A 12,109-nucleotide genomic window follows, 5' to 3' on the forward strand; every position below is an offset into this window, starting at 1 on the left:
TTCTGCTGCTAAGGCGTTCGGCTGTCATTTGTGGAAAACATTGGGACCAAGGAAGGTTGTGGATGACAGCACGCCCAGACTTAGTGCAATTACTTTCAGTTCTGGTGGGTCGTCCGATGCGACGGGGCTTTACCCTACCCCGAGATAGCAAGGAAATATCTGGTAACAGCACTTGGCTGAGGGCAAAGCGTGTGTTTCAGGGGAGTGTGGTGGGACACAAAATGATTTAACCTTTTGGAAAGCCTTTTATTAAAATGCAGGCCAGCTTTCGACAGAGGGGGTTGAAATAAACGCAATTAACTCTTTGGAGGGAGGACGGGCAGCCCCTTCACTTGGGCACTCCCCGCCTCAAAATGGCGCCCGGCCAGGGGCGCGAGCGGGGCGCAACCCCAGCCCGTCGGCCAACAACATGGCGGCGGCCCCCTCCCCGCCCCGCGCCCCGCCCCCCGCCCGATGGCCACGCCCCTGGTCCCGATGGCCGCGCCCCCGCCCACGTGACCTCCCCGCGCGGGAGGCAGCCCAACGCAAAAGGTCGGGCGGCGAGCGGTGGGGTCCTTCGGTGAGCTCCTAGCCCGGGGCTCTCCATCGCGCGCCTGTCAAACCGTTTGCAGCGAAATTGCTCAGGAAAGGGGCAGGAGGAGCGTTTCAGCGTGCCACCACGCTAGAGCCGCCTACAGATTTTCACCGCTCTCCCCTAGCTCCCCCTCTCACCAGCACTTCCCTCGCTGTCCCAGCAGGCAGCGCCGAGGACGCCTCAGTACGGCGGCCGGGGGCAGGGAGGCAACATGGCGGCGGCGGTGGTGGCGGCGGCCGGGCGGGCCTGTGCTAGCGGCGCCGTGCGGGCGGCGTGGCGAGGTGCCGGGGGGGGGCGGGGGGCTCCTTGTCCTACTCCTTCACCAGCCTGTTGTGTTTTGTAGTGCTCTGCAGTCGCTTCTCAAAGCCCAGCTGTGTTATTTTCCCGTTAAAGTGCCCTTAGGAGGAGCGTGCCTGTGTTTTCCAGTCAGAGTCGGGCTGACTTTGGGGCTCTCCTTCAAAAAGTTGTTCTTAAAAAAAAAAATGGGAAAACTCTTCTGATGCGCGAGGAAAAAGTACCGTGTAACTGAAACCTTCTGGCGGGCGGCGCTTCTGCGATACGTAATTCATTCTAACACAGGTTTTATGCTGCAGTTTGACCTGCGGAAGGCATGTTTCCATAGAGAATTAAAATCTCTTCATTAAAAGCGTTGTTAAGCAGTAAGCCCTACTGAGGTTTTGAGGCAGTGTGCCTGCAGTGACTGCGCAGTGCCCCGGCAACCTCGGCCCTTTGTTTTCCTCTCTGCTGCCCTCTCTTTGGCAGCTCTCCCCTTCACCCGCACTGCCCTGCCCTGTCGCAGAGCCCCTGGGCCGGTTTTGTTTCTTTTCTTCTCATATTGTCATCCTTAAGGCTTTGCGTTTGTGAACCCTGATAGTGTTTGGTGGGTTCTCCTGGGTAGCAGCTGGTAGGAGCAGGCAAATCTTAGCCTCTTTCACTTGCTGACCTCTGGGTGGTGGGGTTTGGTTTGTTAGGGGGTGTAATGACAGGACTCCGTGCAACTTAACAGCCAGCACCGTGTGGGCAGGTTTGGAAGAGTCCTGATGAAAAGTATGTACGTACTATGGGAAGTTCGTAGGGGAGGAATCATCTCTTGCATTGGAGTCTGCCTTGAGACCCATCTTATATTTCTGTCTCCTTCTGTTCTCACTTTTCTTCCAAAGTGACTTCCATCCTAACAGTCAATGTATGCCATCAGTTGTGGACCCTGCTAATAAGTATTCATGAACTGTCTCAGAACCCTTTATATAACCTAAGTAGCCTTAAGTCCTAGGTAGGAGTCATAACTAAGTTAATTAATTACACCCGTTAATGCCTGTGTGTCGTCTGGGGAAAGGCTGCTAAATAATAAATCTTGCTGGAGACTGAGGTGGGAAGAAATGACAGATCACGTTGGTAAAAATACTTTAAGCTTGGTGTTGGAACACCTGGAAGCTGGTTGGGTTTTGCTTTTGGCAGAATACCTCCCTTCTTTCTCCCCTGGCTTCAAAGCGAAGATAAAGTTCTCTAGCATTTCTTTGGCCTCTAGAAGCTTCACCGCCTTCCCTTCCTTGAGTGCTAAAAACCAGCTAAGCAGTTAATGAATTTCTTTTTTCTTCTTCGGGGCTGTGTATAATGAAGTGATGCCTATTCTGTAGCCAAGCAGCAATTAAAGGCTGAGCATTCGGGGAGGTTTGAAAGCAGGCCAGTGGTGTTTCCTTGGTGGAGGGAAACACTTTTGCTGCCTAACCACAGAGTATCTCTTTAATTATGTCTTGCAAGTGGACCAGGAAACTAAAAAGCTGCAACTGCTCTTAAATCATTTGTTAAAGTAATAAGGGTCATTTTAGGTGTTACCCTCTAAGGCTTTGTGGTATCATTACCTTTGTTATTCCGTGCTTAGCCCAGGCCGATAGTGACCTTCTCCATGTGCTGTGATTTTTAAATGCCTGGCTTTCAGCTTGAGAGATTGTTCTTCACATCCAAATTTTTCCAAGATAGCAGGAGGGGTTTTTAAAAAGCAATTTGTATTAGTGCAAAGATTTCATTACTGCATGGCACTTGAGCACTCGCGAGACGCCAGGAAAAAAATAGTAACAACTCTGAAGTGTCTTCCCTGCTGCGAATATTGGTATGAGTGCATTGTTTCTGTACATAAGTTTCATTTGAGTAAAAAGCAGTAAGCAAAATGTGAAATGGAAAAACCCTAGGCAAGAAAAAAGTTCGTTGCCCATTAGAGAATAAGCGCATAGCGCTTGATATCTTCAAAGCTGCAATTTGGAATTTAATCAGAACACACCTCTGTTTTCTTGTACTTAAACTTTTTAAGAATGTCTCGGTTATTTTGGTCTAGAGCCTCCTGTGTGTTTGCCTGGAACTATACTCAGGCAATTTTTGCAAAGAGTTCTAATTATAGCTGCACAATAAGCATCCTGATGGCTCTTTCCTAAGTTTTGTTGTGGTTCTTTTTTTTTACAGTGCACTTTTCGCTGCTGAGACCAGCTTCCTGCAGTGTTTCTTTCTCTGAAGTACAGAACTAAGAACGGTTTTCCATATTTGATTCCCCTGGAAAATAATTACAGAAGTAGAGGGGATTATTAAATCGTTGCCAATTTTCTTTTTTTTTTAAAAGAAAAAAAAAAGGTGTGGTCATTCTTGCTGAACAGTGCATTCACTAGTTAAGCAAATGCGTGGATGTTCAGACAGCTTGACGTCTTCCAAGATATTAGGGAAAAAATGGCAATGTGTATGAATTTGGGGCACTCTGTCGGGAGAGGTGCTGCATTCTGCACATAAATCTCCTAAAGGTGGTGTGTTAACCAGTATGTGAAGGTTAGGAAAGTTATGATGAAATAGGCACATTAAAATAGTAGACGTGTGTGTGAGTGAGTGTTTAAAAAAAAAAAAAAAGAAGAAAAGAAAAACAGTTAGGGACTAAAAGATTGTAGGAATAACTGTTAAACTGTTAGGTTTCCATTTCCACCTGTCCTGAGATGAGTTCTCCTGTTACATCTTGTGAGAAAAATGAAGTGGCTTTACTCTGCTTTTATGAGGTAAATTTCAAGTGCCAAAAATGCACACACATGTATACAGAAGTTATATATCGTATAAAATTCTATGTTTAGCCAGTGAAAGATAACATCTAAGTCAGGCCAGGGTTGTAAGTGTAATGTTTATATCAGGGAAATAAGTATGCAGTGAGGGGTTGATTTTCCATTAGTGCAGAGCAGGACTTAAATATAGTAAGCAGGCATTTTTTTTCCTGCTGTGTTGATTTGTCTTTTGCTGGTGGCAAGACATCAGCCCTGCATTTGTGACCTGTCTTGCTTTTACAGACGGTTCAGTTTTGAATAGCTTATGGTAAGACACATTTTAGATTTTTAAAGAAAAATCCCATCACATGTGTTTGGAGGATCTGTAGAGAGGATACGATGCATTAACTGTGCATGCTTATGTAGCACAGGCCAGTTTGATTGAGATGTGACATTTCCAACTGTTTACCTTGCATAAATACTTTTATTTGCTCGGCTTTCAAAGTGTCTATTCCCTTGGTAGCAGTATGCACAGAGAAAAGTTGGGGGGGTATACTTTAGTAAATACAGGCACTTGGGGTTTCAGGCTTTTCATGGTTATTGGGTGTTTTTTTTTTCTTTTCTTTTTTTTTTTAGGGGGTGTGTGTGTGTGTGTTTTTTTCTATCTTCCTCTTCCTTTTGTCCTGCTGCATTTCGGAGACCAAAGCAGTCGTGTGTCTGGAATATTGTCAATAAAGCCCCTGGGATTTGTTAAACATAAGAATTTAATTTTCAGCTCAGAACTGATATTCTCTTAGTGCCAGCCTCAAAAGTATAAATTTAAAACTTATGTCACTTTAACGTTTTCTTTAAGGATTTAATCTCTTTTAATAGGAGATTTGTCATTGGTCTCAGACAAACAAGGTCTCACCCTGTGCTTTAACAACTTGTTACAAATTGTACATCTTAAAGCCACTTTGAATCACCAGACTTGTTGAGATCACTTGGTGACCGTTTTTCTATAAAACTAGTGTTTATTTGGCTTCATTTTTTGGCATTTAACTTTTCTTTTGTGCCCCAGTTGTTCTGACAGAATTCTGTTTCTGCAGCACTTCATCTGATCTCACTGCCTAGCGATTCATTTTGTGTTGATTCTATTGCTTCTGTATAGACTTTTTCACATTGCCATCTTAATTTTGGAAGGAGATGGTATTGGGTATGTGGAACTTTGCTAATGAATGTAGGAGTAAAAAGGAAGACCAAAAACCACTCCCCCAAATTGCATTACAAATACTTTTGATAATGACATAAACTGTCAAGTACTCTTACGTTTTATTTTCTGAATGAATGAGTTGTTTCTTAGGCTTTAAAATATGATTCCATACTGGAGAACTGTTTCTGATGATATTCTGAATAGTGACCAGTTGCTGATCTTGTTAAACTCCAACAGAGAACCCTGAGTGAATGTCCATCAAGCCAGTTTGATGAATGGTGTAAAAGGAGCGTTGCATCATTATGCATTGGTAAAAGATGCAGAAATTTTCCATATGGCACCCCTTGGCATGTTGATGAGAGTTAGGATTTTTCTGAAATTAAAATAACTGTGGAAGAGGTTTTGGGGCAAATCCACAGGGTGATCATTAGCAGAACCAGAAACTATTCGCAAAAGAATTCTAGGAGACCTCAAGGACAAAAAAATGAATGCTGGTAAGGTGTGTAACCCCACCTTTGAAACTGCTGTGGTACCTGGAAAGTGGAAGGTGGTACGTGTGACGTAAAGCTGCATTACGATGTATGTTGCACTGAAGAAATGTCTTCTGGAGATGAAAAGAGCTTGTATAATAGGCTAGCTTTGCAGTACCCAAATCCAGAGGTTGTTGGGAAAGGTACTTCTGGAGGTATATTTTCCTTTTGGGACCCCAGAGTAAGTCAGGTTGGTGTAATAACGGAATAGATGAGGTTGGAAGCCTCTGAAAATCATCTAGCCCAACCCCCTGCTCAGTGCAGATTGTCCAGGGTCATTTTCAGTTCAGAATAAAAAAGTGCTTCCTTATGTTCAGGTAGAATTTGGAGGTTTAAACTTACTCCCATTGCCTCTTGTCTTGTTACTGAGCACTGCTGAGAAGAGCCTGGCTCTGTTTTCTTTGCACAGAAGAAGGTGCATTCTCACTCTGTCAGTAATTTGTTAGAAACCTAGCTTTCTTCTCTTTGTGGCATTTCCTATTGCAACATTCCCCCCACCTCTGTCTGCAGCTTGCTTTGTGCTTCAGGACAGTAGGTTCATGTCTGATGCCCTTTAGAAAATGCTATGAGTAAATGTTATTAGATTCCTTTTTTTGGGCTTTGTTTTTGGGTTGGCTTGGGTTTGTTGTTTTGTTGTTGGTTTGTTGTTGTTTTTTTTTTAGCTTGTTTTAGGGTGTTTTTTTGTGATGTGTATACTTGAAGGACCTAGCGATTTCAAGATGAAAATGTCATATATCTAACCACCTTTCTGTCTCCATCCTCAGGGTTTGCTTCTGCGCCAGTGAAAGGGAGTTGCTGTTCCTATTCTAGCCTGGCATGGGCTCTCCAGGTGCAGTGTTCCATCTCTGCCCCCCGGAATGTCACACTACAGCAGTGCAGACAAAGCAGTTTCTTCAATATGTGTAAGTCTTGAGTTAGTTTAAAATTATAATCTGTGGTAAATAAAAGAAGGAAGGGAAAGCTTGCTTCTATTTTTGGTAACTTTTTTCTAGCTACAACTACCGTCTTATGAGATATGTAACAACAGTTGTTGATAGAATTGTGTGCACAAGGGCAGTGTGTTTTAATGGGAAGCAACGATTTGATTTGTGTAGAAGTGAATCCATCTAAAATACTTTATTGGATGGGAGGGGGAAACACCTTCCCCTCTGTTTCCTAGTTCTTTATTGACAATATAAATTGTGTGTTTATTTTCCAAATGTTTTTTGAGCCATAGGCAAGATACACTATTCAAGCTGTGCTGTCTCAAAAATGAAATAATTAAAATGCAATAAAATGCTAAACAAAAACTGTTGATAACGTCCTGCTAATTTTCAGACCAGCTGCAGTATTATCCCTCAGTCCTGAAAGGAATTACACACATGCTTAACATAATTGAGAAATGATGGCTGTTTAAGTTCGTGCTCGGGACCGCAAACTGAGATAGCGGAGGCATCATCCCACCTGTTTTGTGGTTCCTTATCTATGGCGTTTTCCCATGGAGGAAAAGAAGGAATAGTAAGCACATAATCTCTGGAGCAGATAACTGGAGCAGTTTGACAGTCACAGTTCTTAGACTTTTTATAATCTATAGACTACAAAAGATCTGTTTAAAAAAAGTCAGGCTTTCAGAACTGATGGTCTTTTTCTATTCTTTTCAACGTTATTGAGGTAAAGTTAACTTTTCTTTGTATTTTGTATATAAAGGGGGGTTTAAGTAATCGTGCTGTCTGTTCCTCTTATCCGGTTAATTTTGACTGTTGTCTGATTTCAAGCAAATGACAGTAGAGAGGGCTCAAGAGGCCTGCGAAGGGCTGCAGCATGAACTGCATGGGGAAGGCTTCCTAAGGATGCCAACTTCAGGAAAAATTAATTTAGAACTTTTCCTTAGGTGCCGGTCACAAGACCAAGACTATGTAAGAAGATAAGCGTTGTTGTTTTTTTTTTATCTTAAATTTAAAATATAACATTGCAATCATTTCACTGTGATTACTCTTTGTAGCTTAGATATTGCCTTAATTTATGCTTATGTTCATATTCATAACATCTAGGTGAGCTCTGTTTTAACGAGAATTTTGCCAGCTGTCTTTTTAGATGACTTAGTATTTGTGTAATGACATCCCTATTGTTTGACTCAATGAAACTGTAAACAAGTTATATCTGAGCAAGCTACATAAAACTACTGGCTTATTTAATAAGATGTAAGAACTTGGAAGAACTTAAGTGTACTTCTTATATGTATTCAGCAGAGACAGAAGTCAGTCCGAGTTTTTTGTTTGTTTTCAAGGACCAAACTCTGGAAAAAATAATATTATGTTATCATTTTGAAGTTGTGTGCTACCTTACTTTGTAGGCTGTTTTGTTAAAAAGGCAGGTTACCAAAGTGGGTTGAACATAAAGTAGTTAAGAACAGTTTTATGCTTTCTCAAAGTAATCAAGAAGGCTGGATAAATAAGAGATCCCATAGGAACCTGGAGATTAGAGTAATTGCTTTTTCTTGTCCAATTCATCATGCGGTTCACTTGGAAATGTAAAATTTTATACTATTGATCCCAAGTATGAGCCAAATCTGCAGAGTCCCCTACTAATATGGTAATGATAGATGGAGTGTGCACTGCTAATCTTTCACTTATTTCTCTCAAACTTTCACTGTTCTTTTTCCGCTCAGATGAACGCACTGAAAAGATAAGCCACTGAGTTAAAATAGCAGCAAAGTTTTGTGCAATTCATTTGTTCTATTTCTGAATGCAGATGCAAGTAGTAAGGCCTGTTGTGTTGTACCTCGATCTATACTGGGCTTAGGACATGCCACCAGCCTGTTTGATTCTGTATGTTTCCTGAAACATATTTGGGATCACTTGATTGTTGGAATTTGAAAGATTGGTGTCAGGGAGCAGATGTATGGGGCACAGAGAATTGGGCTTTGTAAACATCTGGAAGGAAAATACCTCAGTGCTGAGGGAATCAAACAGAAGCTGGATTTGTGAGAGTGGAGAACAGGATGGCCTCATGTCTGGGGAGAACAGAAACTCCCAACAGCTGACTTCTGTGGAGTATCCTTGAGAGAAGAGGAGGAGTCTTATGTGGATTATGAGATCAACAGAGGGAAGTGCAAGGTCCTGTACCTGGTAAGGAACAACCCCAGGCACCAATACGTGCTGTGGGCACCCAGCTGGAGAGCAGCTGGGCAGAGACGTGCCTGGGGGTCTTGGTGGACACTGAGCTGAACATGAGCCAGTGGTGTGCCCTGACCACTAAAAAGGCTAATGGTGTCTTGGGCTCCGTTAAAAATGCTGCTTTATTGGGATGGAGACCCATGGGGTGGCTGCATGGACTGCCCTGAGAAACGGTGGATCTCCCGTCCCTGGAGATCTTCAGAAGCTGTCAGGACATGGCCCTGGGCAACTGGATCTAGGCAGCCCTTCCTGGGCAGGGAGCTGGGACTGGATGAGCTCCAGAGGTCCCTTCCAAGCTCAGCCATCCCATGATGCTGGGGCCAGCTGTGATTGTTGCAAAGCTCTGACTCAACGCTGAGTGTGTCGAGGGGGTGGGAAGCTCTGGGACTTTGCTGAACCGAGGGGCTGACTAGAACGGGGGCTCAGTTTGTCTTGTTTATAGGAAGTTTTGGGCAGACTAGTTTCATCTTGGTGGTGCAAGTGATGAGACAGTAAAAGGAAAATGACTTTTCCTTGTCGGGTACAGAGTCCTTTGAAAAGCTGCCCTTTGACTGAAAAGGTTGGTTTTGTTTTTCCTGGCTGGTAATTTTTGGAGGAAGGCTGCTGGTTTCGGAATAGCTCTTCTTGCCAAGCTGTCTTCCCTTCCTTTTTTCCATAAGAAGTAAATAGCTTAATAGTTGGAGCTGAATAGTTAAACACAATAAAATCTTCAAAATTCAAATGAAGTACAATATTAACAGTATAAATCACATTATGGCACTCATATCCTTTAGCAGTGCAGTTGTTTCAGAAGTGTGGTAACATTAAAAATGCAGATACGATCGTTTTATGTGAAACATAATTTTCAAGTGAAATGTCAAATGACAGTCCTATGACTGAGGAAACTGACAGTACTTTTTTGTCTCATTGGCGAAGGTTTATTTCTCTTCCATCATATTCTTAAGGTATTAACATGTTCTTGTTAGCAGGGTCACCTGTACCTTCCACTTGATCTTTAAAAATAGTTTAACTCATTCAAATGGGAGGAATTGCAGTTATCCTAGGCAGTCTGTGATCCTGTCCCATCACTAAGCCATGTTCTTTAGTGCCACATCCACACGTCTCTTGAATACCTCCAGGGATGGGGACTCCACCAGTGCCCTGGGCAGCCCAGCGCAGTCCTCGACCACCCCTTCCATGAAGACATTCTCCCTAATGCCCCATCTAAACCTCCCCTGGCACAGCTTGAGCCTGTTAAATTCCACCAGTCCAGACTTTCTGGGCAGATGCTCAAGCTTGTAGCTCTTGAGAAACAAACACCGATGCTGTATGTTTCGTGGAAGAAGTATGTATCCGTCTCCAGAAAATGTGGGATAAATACCTTTTAAATTTAAGAGCCGCAGAATTGGGTTGAAATACATAGGCCATCATTCCTGAAGGCAGCACAGGCACACAGGTGTGTCATGAATACTGAAACTGTTTGACCCTAATCGTACAAACCTTTTTGGCTCTAACAGCAAGCAAAATTTCCTCAACATCCATTGTGTATCCGAGTGTATATGAGACTAAAGAACTTTTGTTTGAAACGGTGATTATATCAGAATTATGCTTTCCCACTCACAGTATTAATTCCATTAGTTACCATTGGGAACAAATGAAAAGAAGTGCTTAATTTCTCTGTTGCTAGGTGATATTTCCTCATACATTAGAATACAGAGTAAGGAACATGACAATCCTTTGGAGCTCATAGAACTAGATGGTAATAACGAAGGGGGAGTCATTTAGACCAACAGTATACAATCATAGACTAACATGCCTTGTCTCTAGGTGCTCTGCTTACTGCAAGCAATTGCACTCAGTATAAATCTTGGTGTTCCTTATTGCAAACATCAGTTCTTGAAAGCCTGTTTTTTTTTTTTAATTACATTTGATATTAAATTTTCCCAGTCCTATGTGAGTTGTCTTTGGATTGAGTTGTTCATTTTTCTGCCTTGCCCGATTGACATTAAAGTGGAGAAAAAGATCTTTTCAATTCCTAAAGATTTTTTTTCTTTAAATACGACTACTCCAGATAAACAACTGAGTTACCACTTGTCACCGTTTTTTTTTATTTATGAGGCGGATACGTTTGTGTGCGTGTATGTTGAAGAACAGTTGGTTAACTTTTTTAATTTAAAAAAAAAAAAAAGGGGGGGGTGAATATTAAATGCCTTACAGCTAAGTGTACTGATGGGGGTGCATTTTAACTGTTTTTGGTTTGTTACTGAAAAGTGTAACTTTTGTGAAACCTCCAGAGGTTTCTTTGCACCACCATAATGCAGTATGCAATATTTCCAGTTACTGGGAAGTTACCCCAGCTTTTCTGCTTGCAGGATGGGATCAGACAGGCAGTGAAGAAGTTGAGGTGTCACGTGTTGGCAGGCAGTTGCAGTTTGGAGCAAGGGCAGATCTCATCTGGGATGAACACACATTTCAGAAACGGCTTTAGAATCTCATGTTTTATAAATAAGTCATCCAATATTAGTATGCAATTATTCCATTTTTCTCTCATAAATCTATTTGTATTGTCTGTACAATATTCTTTTCTGAATTAGTAAAGGAGTTGAATTGTTCCTGTAAGTATCTTTAAACAGGCTGATAAGATTTCTATATCTAAAACAGGAAAATGCTATATTGGAAACCTAGTTTGCCAGGACTAAATGGTGGTATGGACTCGGTTGACAGTTTTTGAATAGTAGTTGAGTTCAATTTAAGATTATGAAGGGATATAAAATCATACTCCATCTTTGTTTGAGATGCTTCACCTCTGTTGTTCCAGAGTTAAGTGTTTCATGTAATTCTGAGACTATCTGCAGCTATGAATAAGTGTTGTGCTTGGAAGTAAAAGTTAATGCAATCAGAAGTGACATCTAAGTTGTTTGCATCATGTTCAGCCACTGAAATGAGTTGTAGGTTTTGTTCTTATGACAGGTGGTCTACGTATGTTTTTGCACAGCACTTCTGTATCAACTGTTTTGTAGCTTTGTTTATTGTTATTAAGCACTCTTTATAAGCCTGTGGAGAGAGAAGGTAAGACATTGTAAGGCCCAGATTTAAATATATAGTTGAGCATTCCTTTTCCTGACCTCAGTGATTTAGATTGCAGTTCATTACCAAATTCTAAATGGTTAGAGCAGTTCATGTAGCCTGCTGTGTGCCAGCCTCTTCTCTTTCCTTTCTTTCTCCAGTGGGGAGAGGGAGAGTGGGACAAGTGTTTTGGGAGCTATGTTTAATTTTTTGTTGTTGTTGTTCTTAGGTAATTCTTTGAATAATTGTAAATATTGTTTCAGTGCCTTGGTCTTTTTTGTTTTCTGCTGCCCATATGCTGCTTTTTTTCCTAATAAAACCACCTATAACCAGAAATATTCTGAAGTTTTTGGCTAATTATGCGGACAAAATTGAAGCACCAGGAACCTATACTTGTTACACAAGGAGAGAAGAAAACTAATGGAAGATACATCAAACCACATATGTTTGAGACTGAAAATCATCTTGGATTTCTCAGGCTTTGTATCTAGTTAAAAATTAAGATCAGAGGCACCAACTATTCTCAAGGTTACTGTGTGTAGCAGCAGAAAAAATACTTGAGAATTCCTGGTGAGGAACTTCTCACCTGGCAGTGCGCTGCAAGA

General features: G+C 41.9%; 1 protein-coding gene across 1 annotated transcript in view; it reads left to right on the forward strand.

Annotated features, from left to right (window-relative positions):
* The first annotated feature begins 725 nt into the window (after window positions 1-725).
* Window positions 726-12,109, forward strand: part of MRPS5 (mitochondrial ribosomal protein S5) — a 47,779-nt gene continuing 36,395 nt past the window's right edge. Inside the window, exons 1-2 of the mRNA XM_080584299.1 lie at window positions 726-855; window positions 6,069-6,206. Coding sequence (XP_080440425.1) covers window positions 786-855; window positions 6,069-6,206 — 208 coding nt within the window. The 5' untranslated portion in view covers window positions 726-785. The remainder of the gene's footprint in view (window positions 856-6,068; window positions 6,207-12,109) is intronic.

Source organism: Anser brachyrhynchus (assembly GCF_964034855.1).
Source record: "Anser brachyrhynchus genome assembly, chromosome: 3".
Lineage (NCBI taxonomy): Eukaryota > Metazoa > Chordata > Aves > Anseriformes > Anatidae > Anser > Anser brachyrhynchus.